The 15,379-nt window shown below is 40.7% G+C and overlaps 1 protein-coding gene across 1 annotated transcript in view; it reads left to right on the plus strand.

The window, feature by feature from the left end:
* The window catches only part of LOC113024789 (uncharacterized), a 34,264-nt gene that overhangs the window by 575 nt on the left and 18,310 nt on the right, over positions 1-15,379 (plus strand). The window contains exons 2-5 of the mRNA XM_026172124.2: positions 8,324-10,013; positions 12,062-12,123; positions 13,078-13,107; positions 13,708-13,898. Of these exons, the coding sequence (XP_026027909.2) occupies positions 8,682-10,013; positions 12,062-12,123; positions 13,078-13,107; positions 13,708-13,898 (1,615 nt within the window). The 5' untranslated portion in view covers positions 8,324-8,681. The remainder of the gene's footprint in view (positions 1-8,323; positions 10,014-12,061; positions 12,124-13,077; positions 13,108-13,707; positions 13,899-15,379) is intronic.

The following is a 15,379-nucleotide window of genomic DNA, read 5'->3' on the forward strand; positions in this document are numbered from 1 at the left end:
CGCAGTGCAAAGGCCACATTGTCGCACTTGAAGCTCTGACTGGACGTGTCCGGAGGATTGTGCGCTTTCAGTCCATCTGCACCTGAAATTGCGGATAGTTTCACTTTTAGATGGTCAGAAAAGAGTGCTGCGTGAAATGACGAGGCGTGGCTCCTGTCCGAAATATCAAGCTGAGATGTCGATTTCTCCCAAAATCTACATTTGTGGAATCAGCAGCAGCTGTAAAAATCCTTATAACATATCTGCTGTGGGTCCCACAGGATCTTAGCTCGGTGGTGGTGTCTCCGTACTCGGTACAGGTGTTTCTGTATACTATGACAACCACTTGGTTATGGCTTTCCATGTATGTCCTGCATGCTAGCATCTTGCACCCTGCTGTTATAAAGGATGAACACCCTACAATAATGCAAAGAAAGTATAGAAATCCCAACAATCATCATAATTTATTTATATAGCACTTAAAAAACACACAAGACCAAAGTGCTGAACAATGGAAGTATCAGAGATGCAATAAGAATAATAAATACGATAAAATAATAAACACAGTAAAAACACTAAAATATGTAAAAGCAGTACCCTGCCTCTCGCCCTATGACAGCTGGGATAGGCTCCAGCGCCCCCCGCGACCCTGAAAAGGATAAGCGGAAGCAAATGGATGGATGTAAAAACAGTAGAATATAATAATCATATGACCCCCTGTGAGCAAGCGCTTTAGCAATAGTGGGAAGGAAAAAAATATTTTAACAGGAAGAAGCCTCCAGCAGAACCAGGCTCAGGATGAAATGTGTGGCTCGTTCTCTCCACGGACAGCACCCTGTAGCACAGAGGGTACCTTTTCATTATCTGGATTCATTTACACTGACAATGTTGATCACATGAATGAAGTGCTCCAGGCACATCTAACCAATCTGGGTGTTTCATAGATCACATGACTCTTCTTCCACAGAAGATTGGTCATATCTACTTCAGAGACAATATCAAAGGTTGATGAGAAGTCTGTAAAGACTTCAATTGAGTTTTATTCATATTGTGCCGAATCACAACTTGTAGTTATATGTGTAAAGTAAGACCATACAGTAACTGAGAGAAAACAGAGACAACCCCAACAGTCAGATATCCCCCTATGAGCAAGTGCGTTGGCAATAGTGGGAAGGAAAAACTCTTTATACAGGAACAAGCCTCTGGCAGAACCAGGCTCAGGCAGACTCTGCTGCAGCCGGTTGGCTCCCAGCAAAGTGAAAAGATTTGATGGTAGAGCAGGGCGATATGGCCAAAAATATTTATCACGATATATATTTGAAAATTTGTGATAACGATATAACCGACGATATAATTGATGCGAGACAAAATACAACTCCACAACATTACTAGCGCAAAAAGACAACCTTCCATTTATTTTCACTTAAACAAGAAGCTGGTTTTTGTGTACATTAAAGCTTCATAAAAATGTAACAGTGCAAATGCAAATTCCTTGCTGAAAGTTTAACCAAAAGGCATTTCCAGTAGAAATGGGCTGACATATCCTTAGCATAACCATGTATAATATCCACTGAAGTTAAAAAGAGGTGCTTTGCAACATTAAACTGCAGTGTGCAGTACGCATTTTTCGGACCATAAGGTGCACGGGATTATAAGGCACATTAAGCGAAACAAAGCAGTCAGATAAATCAAACTTTATTAAACTCATTCTTCTTGCTTCCTCCACTTCTGTACCATTGATTCATTAATGTTGAATTCTCTGGCAGCTGCTCTATTCCCATGTTGTTGCAGTATATTAATGACTAACCTCGTATTGTGGATGGATTATCTCAGTTGTTCTCCTGACTGAAGTTTGGTCCGTTTACAGCATCCTGCCATGCGATTGCATTTGTCTCTAACCATGAAGAACCTTCACGTTAACTTTTATAAGTGGAAAAGTGTTAGTGTTCGTCCTCCAGCTTCACTGTTTATGTTATGCTAACATAGCTGTGTCGCTAGCGATCACGTAGCACATCATTATATACCAGCTAGCCCAACTTCAGTAACCCTACAAACGTCACTGCTGTTTAGTTTCCTGTCTTCATTTATGTTGGAAGTGATAGCAGAGCTGTACGTTTGATTTTTTTCAGAAATCTCTCCGTCAGAACATGCTATATCATGCTTAGGTAACTAGCGAAACTAGCGAGCTAACTTCCGCTAGCTTCCTGCTAACTTCTAACTCCGTTAAATGTAATAACTTTTGTTTTCATGGATGCCTGGAAGTTAAACTTCATAGTTACACCTGGTAAAGCAGCAATGCTGATCGTTTTATTAAAGATGAAAGAATTTAGACAGTTTTTAACGCTCAGTGATGCTGCAGTGTCGTTTGACCTGAAGGATACGGAGTTTAGGACCCAGATTACTCCCAGATTTAAGAGCATCTTAGTCCGACAAATACGACAATAACGACGGCCGCTTGCATGTTCTGCAAAAAAATGTGCTTTGTTGTGTATCTGACGGACAAACACCAAACCAGTTCCACATCACTGAAGTTGCACCATTTTTACAAACCAATTCTGGTTCATCTGTTTCACTCAACAATCGGCCATGTGCGTATGAAAACAAAGGCACTGCGCATGCGCGTTTTACTCCCATTCTATCGCGATATTTAATTTTCCTATCGTTGCCTAACATTATACCGGTATTACCGTGAACGGTATAATATGGCCCAGCCCTATTTGATGGATTGAACAGGTGTATTTCATCCTGTGTGAAAAACACTCATCGGCAGACTGGAGTCAAGTAGAACAATACTTTATCAATTGCTACACAAGTTAATGCACAGATATTTCCTGGAGAATGTGATACACAGTTTGTGTTTCACTCATTGGCTTCAGTAAGGTACAACACATCATATCTGTGTTTTTCATGTGAGAAGGGGTCCCCTTCACCAAAGGCGTGAAAACACAAAGGAAAGAGACAGTGCTACCTGTATCTGGATGTCATCCTTTTCCTCCTTAAGTCAGGGCTCTAACACACAAAATGGGCTTAAAAGGCTGATTTATTTACAGTATTGTTGTAGTTACTGTCAGCAGATAATACAGACCCTCCCGTCTCCAGACAGTGGACAACAAGCTGGCTAAACAACAACAGCCGATATTATGTCAGCTAATGTTAGGCTTGAGGGTCCTAAAACCCACATTTTGCTCTGATAAACAGTTTGATTACATTCTCACGTTGAGTTTATTTCCTAAGTGCCCAAGTCCATGATGCCACTAATGCTGGATAACAGCAGCTAATAGTGTGCTTCATGGAGTGTGTAGCACTTTATTGTGTCGGCACTGTTAGACAGACACTGTGTTGGTGTGCTGCTTAACAGTGACTACATGACACAGCAGCTGTATCGGTCACATGATTTCTCTTGCACTGGTGCAGGCTTGATACATATGGTACATATCAACTTTGATTCCATAATTTTATTTTTTAACTTGAGTATCTCAGGGTCGGTTTGATGCTTTTTACATTTTATTTTAAGCAGTCATCAATTCCACGGAAACGCCTTGGATTACTGCACCTCTTCTAGCTTTAGGGCATGTTTCATAAATCTAACGGTAACTTTGTGTGCAAACTAATTTTTTTGTGCAGGGTAAGAATATTTCCATGCAAATATGAGAAAATACAGACCCGTTACAAAAATTAGAGTATCATGGAAACATTCATTTATTTCTGTAATTCCATTCAAAATGTTAAACTTTCATAGATTATAGATTTAGGGCCCACAACTTAAATGATTTTAAGTACTTGGTTGTTTATTGGTACATAATTTGGGCTTCCAGGTCATAAAACCCACGAAAACAGAATTAAAAAAAAATTCCGTTGAGTTTGCTGGCCAGTCAAGCACTGTGATGGCATGGCCATCAAACCAGGTTTTGGTGCTTCTGGTGTTATGGGCAGGGGCCGGGTCCTGCTGGAAGATAAAATCTGCATCTCCATACAGATCCTCAGCAGACGGAATCATGAAGTCATCTAAAACACTCTGGTAGACTGTTGTGGTGACCTTGGATTTAAGAAAGCAGACTTTACCAACACCTGTACCGGACATTACACCCCAAATCAAGACTGACTGTGGATATTTCACACTGGACCTCAAGCAGCTTGGGTTGTAATCCTCACCCGTCTTCCTCCAAACCCTTGGACCTTGATTCCCGAATGAAAAGCACACTTTACCCGAGGAACCCAACAGTTGTAGCCCATCTCCTGCATGCGTCTGAATGTGGTGGTTTTCGAAGCTGTGACTCCAGCCTCGTTCCCCTCTCTCTGGATCTCTGCCAGATTCATGAATCTTCTCTGTTTGAATTAAAACATTCATGCCCTGTAAAATTTGCGTTGATGTCTTCACAGTGTTCTAATTTTTTGAATTCCTGTTTTCGTGGGTTTTATAAGCTGGAAGCCCAAATCATGTACAAATAAACAACAAGTACTTGAAATTGTTTAAGTTGTGGGCCCTGAATCTATAATCTATGAAAGTTTAACATATTGAATGGAATTAGAGAAATAAATCAACTTTTCCATGATACTCTATCTTTTTGGAAAGGGTCTGTATTTGGTCTAATGTCATACTGAAAAATGGAGTCTTGTTCCAGATAGATCTAATGGCACTTTTCTTCTTTCATAATTCCATCAGTTTTGATGAGATCCCCAATACCACTGGCTAAAGGGTTGTAGGCTCCCAATTTTTCTTTTGTTATTTACTTTTTTTGACTATTTCAAAATATGCTGCACATCAGCCGAGATACACCTTGTTGTGTAAAACTTATTTTATGCCTATTAAACTATGTTACATTTAGCATTTTTATAGATTCAATTTGAGAAAATGGAACCAAGTTATGGGTTTTGTGGCAGCGTTCTAGTAAAAAAGTGCAGTAAATTAAAATTAGGTTCTTTGTTGTTTATATGTAGGCACAACACTGGTTTGTTCCACTAGTTAAGAGCCTTTTTTTATATTTGTGTGATTCATGTCAGCATCACGTGGATTAACAAAGAAGATAACATTTCTCTGAAAATAGTCAGGTACAAGAATTGGACTGAAAATAAATGAAAAAGCAGCCAGTGTCCAAAGAAGGACTTTGAAAGACCGACGTCAAGGTAGTCAGTAGGGCTGTTCGATATAACGATATATATCGGATGACGATATAAAAACATCTATCGTTTCATTTTATGCTATCGTTTGCTTCGTGGTGTCGTAAAATAAACTGTTTACAGCAATATTTTTTCATGGTTTTGATGGTCACTGCAGTGGCTACATTAATTTCTTAAAGTTCTCTCTTTCTCTTATATTTAATATAACCACACTACGGACGGACAAGCGCCTGTTTTTATGCGTTGTCGTTAGCAATAGGGCTGCTCGATTATGGCAAAAATGATAATCACGATTATTTTCACTGAAATTGAGATCACGATTATTTGACGATATTTATTTAACCCTTTAAGACCTACTATAGAACCAAGTCCACCAGAGGTTATATTATTTTTATTTATTTTTTTTACATGCTGTAGTGCCATTTGTGGGAGCATTTCAAGTTGCTATACATCAATACAACTGTTATAGCCCATATTTTAATAATATGTATGCATTAAGTGCATAGTAATTACATAAATTGCAAAAAAGTGCAATAAACTACAAAAAAAATTGAAAATCGCGTTTGTTTTGTTTACATATATTTCTACTTGGAGAAGTTTAAGAGGTTTATCCCTCAAAACTTTAAATACAATAAAGTTGCAAAAAATAGTTTCCCACCACAGGAAATTTATTTTGAGTGTCTTCATAGTTTTATTTTGGAGATACAGCAATTTTTATATACTGCAGGAAAAACAAAAAACAATCCTATGATGCAAATTTGCAAAGAAAACAGCATGTGCCTCATTTCACTGTGGGAAGTGTTACGAACAGCTGATAGGAACGGCAAAGCGTGTTTCTGGAATATTATGTTTTTGTTCCTGCAAGCGCTTTTTATGCAGTTTTTGCAAAGCTAAATGTGGAACGAAACCATGACCGAGGACAAGCTGATGGCATCAGATGTAAGTACAACTCCTCCGGTTTCATATGCAAAACAAATTATTGCGCTAGCTTACACGGTTCAGGTTCTACAGGGATTTAAAAATAGTTACGCAAAACGGAGCGTGCTGCTCTGACCGGCTTTAAAGGGTTAACAATGACTTTAAAAAAATAATATAACATAGTGTGCAACACCACTGAAGTTTTTTTTTTTTTACCTCTCTTTTCAACCAACGGCAGTCACTCTCCAAATAACTTCTGCTTAGCTTTCCGAGCTTCCCTCGGGTCCTCTTAATCAGCGGTCTCCAACCTTTTTTGCGCCACGGACCGGTTTATGCCCGACAATATTTTCACGGACCGGCCTTTAAGGTGTCGCGGATAAATGAGGGAGGGGCTAATAATCGGCTCAGTCATTTTTAATGATCGTTGAAAGCCCAGATCGTAATCGTGATTAAAATTCGATTAATTGAGCAGCCCTAGTTAGCAACAACGGCGGTAACACCATCGCGTGTCCGCTTGTTTATGTTCCACATAAACTTTCACAATAAAACTCAAGATCCTGTTGAGACTTTTCAAAATAAGTCTGCATCCATGCTGTGTCATGTTTTGTGTCAGGGTGTCAGTGATGTTGCAAATGTGTCCAATCCAGCAGTAAGCTTTACTGTCACTTGATATCGGTGTATCCATTTTGTTTTGTTTGTTTGTTTTGACAACTCAAGTTTCTGTTAGAGATGGAAAAATGTTGCGTTTGAAGAGCCTAGATTAGGGCTGTTCGATATAACGATATATATCGGATGACGATATAAAAATGTCTATCGTTCCATTTTACGCTGTTGTTTGTTTCGTGGTGTCGCAAAATAAACTGTCTATATTAATTTCTTCAAGTTCTCTCTTTCTCTTATATTTAATATAACCACACTACAGACGGACAAGCACCTGTTTTTATGCGTTGTCGTTAGCAACAACGATGGTAAAACCATCGTGTGTCCGCTTGTTTATGTTCCACATAAACCTTTCACAATAAAGCTCAAGATCCTGTTGAGACTTTTCAAAATAAACTGAATCAAGTGAAAAAGTATGCAGAGTGTTTATGGATGAGAAGCAAAAAAGAGCCGTCAGGTGCTAAAAAATAAACCTTAGACTCAAACGTTAGATCAGGCTTTTCCCCGCAGCACGCCGTGTAATAAATACTCACAAAGAAAACGGCGCCGTTACATTGTACGTCTAAAAATGTATCGTTTCATGCATCGGTTAAAACACTCGACTCCAGCTACACGACGCCCAGCTGGAAACACTTCAGCTACCCAAGATTCACAGGATTTACGGAAAATGTTAAATGTTTGTGATTTATATCGTTATCGGGACGATAGATGTCTTATATCGGGATAAGAGATTTTGGTCATATCGCACAGCCCTAGCCTAGATTACCTTTTAGTTTAAAAACTGCATTGCTTTTAAATAACAAATGCTCTCTCTGTCCCTCTCTCACACACACAATTTGGTTAAAGGTTTTTAAGATTCATTCAAAAACATTGACCTTGAAAATTTGGTCATGCTATTTACTATAAGGATCATTAAAGAACGCAATGCTTACTCATGCTGTTTAAAAATCCATTCAACCCGACTAGTCCATCTTGTTAAAGGAAGCATATTTAGTTTATTAGCTTTAATATATCGTGTTTGGATTTCTATAGTGCTTTTTCTAATCATACAGACTAATCAAAATGCTATACAAGTACGTTGTTGTTTCTGCTTGATCATGTTGACTCTTTCAGCAAATGGTAAGTGTTAATCCTAATTTCTAAATATTAGAATGGTGGGAGGTAAAACTGCATTATGCACTTGTAGGGTGATTTTGTTCTGTACATTTTACCCAGGAGATGACTGTCATTATAGCCACATTGCATTGTGTTTAATATATATATATAGGAGGGTAATGATTGGTGCTTTGGATGAAATGTTCAGGTTTTTACCTGTCAGGTTAGATTAACATGTGTAGTGTTTAATTTGGTTGTTTCGTTAGTATTTGCTGTTTGGGGTCATCATTCTCACTGTTAGTTGTTTGTGCATAATGTTGCTTTGCTTTTCCATGACAAAGGAAAAGCAGGATGGGCGACACGCTCCACTACTAGACTTAAAGCTGACCAAATTTCTTAAAGTTTTCAAGAAGGCACCGCAAACACAGCGAGGACTGGTAAACTTTTTCAAGTGCCTGGAAGATAAAACAGAGACTTTATTTAAAAGCTGCTGTTGAAATGAAAAATGAACTCTCGTTTATTTGTAATAGTATATTTCTGCTTTTCACCTCAGCCTCGCTGTCCGTACAGACAGTAATTCACATCTTACTCCTGTCCTTAATTTGGAGCCCAGTGCAACATTCACCATCGCCGACACTACCAGAGGGACCCATTTCATATTTGGGCCTACGGCTGGTCTTGCTGGAGTGATAGCTCTCCGATTGGCGCAGGTTGAGACCGAGGCACAGATTGCTCTTCGGCAGCTTGCTGCTTTAGCCACCATCACTTTCGGCAGCCAGTGTCACAGCAACTGGTTTACAGCAGCGCTACCTCCTCACCTGGCCCTCCTGACTCTTTTCAATCGACCTCAGGCTGTGGGGTACACAAGCTATAAAACCTACAGAACCACACGGCCTTGTCTGTCTGCTGCCATGTATCACCAACACCCACAGGGCTCACAGCCATTTTCTAATGGGGGCAGACCACCACCTCGTCAGCCACCTCCGAATCAACATCAGACTCGCTCTAATATGCAGGTGATGGGTTTCCAGTTTCCTCGTCCGACCCAACTACCTGATGAGCTTGAGTCTGCACTGGCAATCCGGGGTGCCAGGGACATGGACCACCGCCAGATTGATCACATGACCCAACCAGATCCACACCAGAACCAAGGTTCTGGGACCAGTCAGCATGGAAACTTTGGCTCTAACCCAGTATCCCTCCCCACTGACAGTCAGTCTGAACACCACCAGAGAGTAGATTGGTCAAGCTACCAACCTCCAGCTAAACTGTTTGCTGCTCCTCCACCTTCTTCAAGTCATCAGTCACAACAAGGGGCCCAACAGCCTCAGAACACCCAAGCAGGACCAAGACTCTCAATTTGGACTCCATCTGTATGTGAATCTCTTTCGAACCAAGTTCGGCATGTCCATGGTGCCAGTGGGGAGGGTCCGAGTTTATACACACCAGAGAGCGCAGGAAGTATCTTGGCTAGCTTTGGACTTTCAAATGAGGACTTGGAAGTCCTGAGTCACTACCCTGATGATCAGTTAACCCCAGACACCTTGCCGTTCATACTCCGTGATATCCAAATCAACAAGTCAGGGAAACAGAAGACTTCGGCTTCCACTAGCTCATCCTCATTTTCACACAGCGCCCATGACATGCCATTGCCTCCTTCCCACTCGTCTGCATTGGCATGTTCTCATTCTCCAGAAGTGCCCAGCCTCCTTACTGTTACACAGACAGCTGGTAAAGTCATTGACTATGGGCATGCCAGTCGCACCAAGGACGAAAGCACTAACATGGGGAACTTCAAAAGAGAACTACTGTCTAGTGAACGGACAGTTAAAATGTTCCCAGCCTTGTCCTCTTCATCAGCTACAAAAGTAGATAAAAGTGAAAGACGGCAGGTTCATTTGGAACACACTGAACCAAGCAAGCATGGAGACAGTGACTATCGCAGGACGAGCAGCCTCCAGCGCGAGAGCAGTCATTCACCAGGGAAAGAACTTTCTCTATCTCCTAGATCCCGTGATCTAGACAGAGACTACAGGCGTGATGGAACCAAACAAAGACTGCCATCCGAAACGAGGAGTGACGTTTCTTCGAAAAGGTCCCTGTCCTCTTCGTGTGGGTCAAAACCACACAGCAGCGGCAAGAAGTTACCTACACCCACCATGATAAGTGATTTCTCAGCTGTGTCTCCAAAGGTGTATCCCCATACCTGCTCCCTATGCCACATAGTGTGTGACCAGGAAAAGGTGAGTGCCCTCGTGAATGCCCATTTAACAATGTCCAACAGTTTTCCTAAAAGAGTACCTCTGAGTAATAAATTGTAGTCCGCAATCTTCACCAGACAATTGTCGAGATGTTGTCTTTTATATATTTTTGCATGGATGATGTTTCCTATACACAAAAAAGGCAGAAATCATCAATAATTAAGCCAGATATTTGTACTTCTGACAGCTACACGTGGCCGTCACCGTCTTGGATATAAGCTGTTGTCACAGCTGAAGTTCCCTTAAGTGTTGCTAACATACCCTACCACAGGGATAAAAAGAGAACTGTGGAGGTACAAGCATCAGTAGGTAGGACTTAACAAGCTTTAAATAAAATTCATTGGGACTTCATGTGTTTCCCCACTTTAAAGAAAGCAATCCCACACTTTCAAATTACTCCGTTATATTTAATTACTCTTAAATATCAATGGAGTGCAGTAAATGGTTATTTGAAAACATAATTTCCTTCCTTAGGGATGATTAAAGTATTCTAAATGTTGTCACATCCTGTGAACTTTGACTAAGATGCCTCTCACTGACCAACTTTTAGTCAACTATTTGGGGACAGGTAAAAAAAAAAACATTGGTGATGGCAAAGCCTCATGGAGAATCCATGATGCTAAATCACAATAGTAATTAAATCGAGGTTTGTTTGTTTTTTTTGTTTTTTGCTTGTTTGGTTCTTTGACTGTTTGGGAAATCAACTTGCTAAGATGGCAACAACTTAAAGACCTATTTTTCTTTACTTCCTTTTGTCTCGTAATGATTTCATTGATACTTTAGAACAACCATTAGAGGTGGGGGTTGATGTGTAGTCATCCGACAGCATCTGCGTATCCTCGCCCAAATTAGGAGGTGCTTCCACAAACAGAAGAGTCAGACGTTTGGTTTTTCCTCTTCAGAAACCTCAGGGTCTTGTCACTACCAGGTTTTCTTCAAGAGAAGAGGCAACTGTCTGGTGAAGTTAAATGATTTGAAAGCGTTGCCACTATGGCAGGAGAAATCGGCTGTTTCTTAACTGTGAAACATGTTACTCCGCAAACTTATCAAAAGGTTAAACCTGGAACTGCTTTTTCAAAAAGTACTCTCCCGATTAGCTGTTTTATATAAAACTCCATCGAGTTATTGCTTAAACAGGATACTACTTCTTGGTTTTTTAATAGCTGTAGTAATAAGCATGTGTACTGAATAAATCCTTTTAAAAAGTTGTTAAAACTCAGGAAAATCAAGGATAATGAAATAATTCTTAAAATTACTACTGTTAAATAAACTCTTTTACTCAGTGCTTTAGTTTTTGGTTTTGTGGTGGGTATCCCTGTAGATTGTGTTTTCATTGAGACATCAAAGTTTGAAAATTGTTTGTACTCTGTCTTTCAAGCACCTCGAGGCAACTGTTGACATGATTTGGCGCTATATAAATAAAGTTGAATTGTCTGTAATCACCTATGTTTAGGCTTATAATTAATATAACTTTAAGAACCTGTATAGTTGCGAGACACAAAAACATTTCCCATATTTGACAGTTGGTTTAGCTTTTCTTAAAAAAAACACACAAAAAGACAGAATAAGTAAGGTGGAGACCATCTAATCACTTGGCATAATGACCTTTTTAAATGGTTGAATATATTCATTTTCATACATCCCAGGATCTAACAGGGATTCCACAGCATAGGAAAGTGATTGGTACATAAATAATGCTGTTCAGACCAATCCAGTGTCCGAAAAAGACATTGGATTGGTCTGAACAGCATTTGCCTTTTTCTCTGGCAGCGAGGAAACTTCTGTTAGTTTGAAGATGAGTAACTACACTTCAGATGATGGAAATAGAAGAGTGCAACCAGATAAACAAATGATGTCACTTCTGCCAGCATCTGTAACATGATGTGAGCAGAAAGACCAAATCACAGACACGGGCCTTTGCACACCATGCTGCCAGCTGACACAAAGATCCATTACGCAGAATTTACATTAAATTTCTTTGACTTTCTGTCTTTGATGAAGATTTGATGATTTTTTTTTTTCTTTTCCAGGACTGGGTTAAACATGTTAACACTGTCAACCACACAGCTGCCTGCAGAGATCTGCGCAACAAGTGAGGAATCTTTAATGTGTTCCTGAAACCTTCTACCTGCAGTGTAGCAGGATAAACAGTGATGACTGGCTCTCTGTTGTGCTTTTTTAGGTGTCAGAAAGTAAGAAATGCATGCAAAGTTACACACATATTGTTTGTGAATTACTTTGTGACAGATGAATACCGGGCCAATAAGTTAAATGCTCTGTCATGTAAGTGGACTCCAGCTCTATTGGTGCTGGTGGTCAGGACAAAAAGAGCTGATACTATTAGAAAGGAAAGGCCAACAATCAGACGCTCCCCTATGACAGAGCATGTGGCAACAGCAGGAAGGAAAACTCCCTTTTAACAGGAAGTAACCTCTGACGGAACTAGGCTCCGGGAGGGGCGGGGCCATGTGCAGCGATCAGTTGGGGTGAGCACCAGTAGTGACCTTTCAGGGGAGAATACAGTTAGAGAGGGGAAGGGATGAGGCCAACAATGATTCAGCTGTCAAAATAATAATAATGATAATAATGGATTGGATTTATATAGCACTTTTCAAGGCACCCAAAGCGCTTCACAATGCCACTATTCAGTCATTCTCACATTCACACACTGGTGGAGGCAGCTACAGTTGTAGCCACAGCTGCCCTGGGGCAGACTGACAGAAGCGAGGCTGCCATATCACACCATCGGCCCCTCTGGCCAACACCAGTAGGCAAGTAGGGTAAATTGTCTTGCCCAAGGACACAATGACCAGGACAGAGAGGCCAGGGATCGAACCGGCGACCTTCCGGTTACAGATGCGATTCCCAACCCCCTGAGCCACGATCAGGACAATGACCTTTTAAACAAATACCTTCCAGGCTATTGAAGGTATTTTTCCTCAGGATATGATCGTCTCATCATATACCAAGGAAAAAGACCTAGAGTCTTGTATTTGATAGGTTCCTGACTCTCTTGATAATCTCATCTTCTTGTTTTTCTCTAAAGGTACCCTGGCTGGAAACCAAATCTGCCAAGGTCAGTCAGACCTGTCCTCTAATGGTTCTGTTTTTAGCTGCACAACCGGTGGAAGTCACTTTAATCAGATGGCTTGAAAAGGTTTCACATAACTTGCTAGTGTTTAAAAAAGGAGAAATTACTTAGAAATCGTGTTGCTTATACATTTGAAGGTGGTTCTGAATTGTCTTGTTCCATAAATGAGTCCATATGTGATGGATGAGTAAAAGTAATCTTCACTACAGTTTGCTTCCTTGCATAGAATGTGCTTTATTGGTATTAACAGCTTTATCAAATTGTTATTGTTCAGTATGGGCACTTGAACACTCTGTAGGGTTAACTATACACAACAGTGGAACCAGTTATAAAAAATCACATGTCTGTGCAGTATTGGCTGCTGTTAAGAAATTGAGGACAAATAGAAAGAAACAGCAAACAGAATTTCATGAAGCTCCTCCTGCATCGCTCTCCTGATCCAGATATGTGTCCCATCATAGAGCCAAAGCCCCCTGCAGTCAGAAACAGGAGCCTGACCTTTGATTGGGTCTCTCCATAGTGTGAGACCTGGCTAAAACGAAGGGTCATTACAACTTAATGTCTTTTTTTTCTTTCTGTTTCTAGTCGGAGTGGACGATATGGCAGCCGTGCTCTGTGGGATCCCAAGGATGGCTCTCCATCCCGTTCCATGTCTCACTCCCTGTCTCGTTCTCCAAGTCCTCCTTCAAAAAAACGTCGGGTGGACAGCCACCCATTCAGGCCACAGAGGAGGCGTAATTCCCCTCAGCGTTACCCACAGCAGACGCATGACACAGGTACATCTCATACCAGAAGGGAACATGATGTACACAGTTCACAATGTGTAACCACGCTGCACTCCTCTGAAATATAATTTTGTGCCATTTCAATTCAGTTTTTGTTATATACAGTGTTGGGACTAACGCGTTATTAAGTAACGCGTTACAGTAACTACATTATTATTGTGGTAACGAGCACGGTAACTAGTTATTATGCCAAAATCAGGAACGCGTTACTCGTTACTGGGATTTAGATAGGGTCGTTACTCGTTACTTCGAGTGGTGGCTATCGCGGAGCTTCCACAGATTCAGTAACATTAGCAAGTGGTGGAGGCCAGCAGGTGGATGAAGGAAAGGGGACCCGAGGCGGCCGCCGATCCAAGTGTGAACTGAACCTCAGGTAAGAAGTTATGACCTGCAGTCTCTCTGGGTCAGATATGAACCAAGTTTAGGTGGAGTTTATTTTCGTTATTCTGACTTTTTCCGTACTGCGTGCTAGCTAGCATGACGGAGTTTCTATACAGCTGGGTGGTGCTATGAAGTTAATGATGTTGAACTTTATTTTGTTCATAAGTTATTAGAGTTGCCAACCGTCCCGTCTGGTATTCAGAGAAGTATTAGCGTTTCTTATTGAGGTGAAAAGGAACAGTTTGTCCCGTAATTCAGCTACAATGAAAAAGACACAAAGCTGGAGTTATTCTGTGTTTACGCTGCACAGCTGCCTCTTCTTTCATTCTCCCCCCTCCCTCTCCCGTTTCTACTTCTACAATCATGAAACTGATCAATGATCAGCTGATCGTCTCTCTTGTTTGTTTATTGCTCACTTTGCTCCGAAAGAGGAAACCAGCGGATGTCGCGCTAAACAACAGCAGCACGTTTAAGCTTGATCAGCTGTTGTTAGAATTTATTTAATATTAATTTCTAGTATCAGCTGATGTTTGCTGGAGCCACAGCTGTAAAGCTGCTGGTCATGATGTCGGTTTGGTTATGTGGTGAGAGGGAAACATGAAGATGAAACCAGGAGATGTCCTTACTGAATCATCAGAGCTGAACAGGTGATGGAGAAACAGGTTTACCTTTTAGGTGACATGAATGAGTTGAAGGGAAGTTATGAACTGTTTCTGAGAGACAAATAACACCAGCATCCTTTTCTAAGCAGCTGACAGCTGGTAACTGTGCAGGTGCGGATCTAGCAAAGTGTTGCCAGGGGGGCATGTAGGGCATTAACAGGGAAAGGGGGGCACAAAGAAATACTTTTCTTTCTTATTCTCATTTAAAATGTCTCGCTTTTAAAAAATAATTATCTGAATCTTACAACAAACGATTGATAGATTGATGCATATATACCATCAAAACAGTGTACATCACTGTCACAACAGTGTTTATTTTCATTCAAAGGCTTTATGATTTTTCCTATAATGGTGGGCCGGTCTCTAGTCAAAATGTCCGGGCCAATTTTTTGTCCCAGTCCAGCCCTGTATGCAGCTCATCTGCAGTCT

Source organism: Astatotilapia calliptera, chromosome 6 (genome assembly GCF_964374335.1).
Source record: "Astatotilapia calliptera chromosome 6, fAstCal68.1, whole genome shotgun sequence".
NCBI classification, from domain to species: domain Eukaryota; kingdom Metazoa; phylum Chordata; class Actinopteri; order Cichliformes; family Cichlidae; genus Astatotilapia; species Astatotilapia calliptera.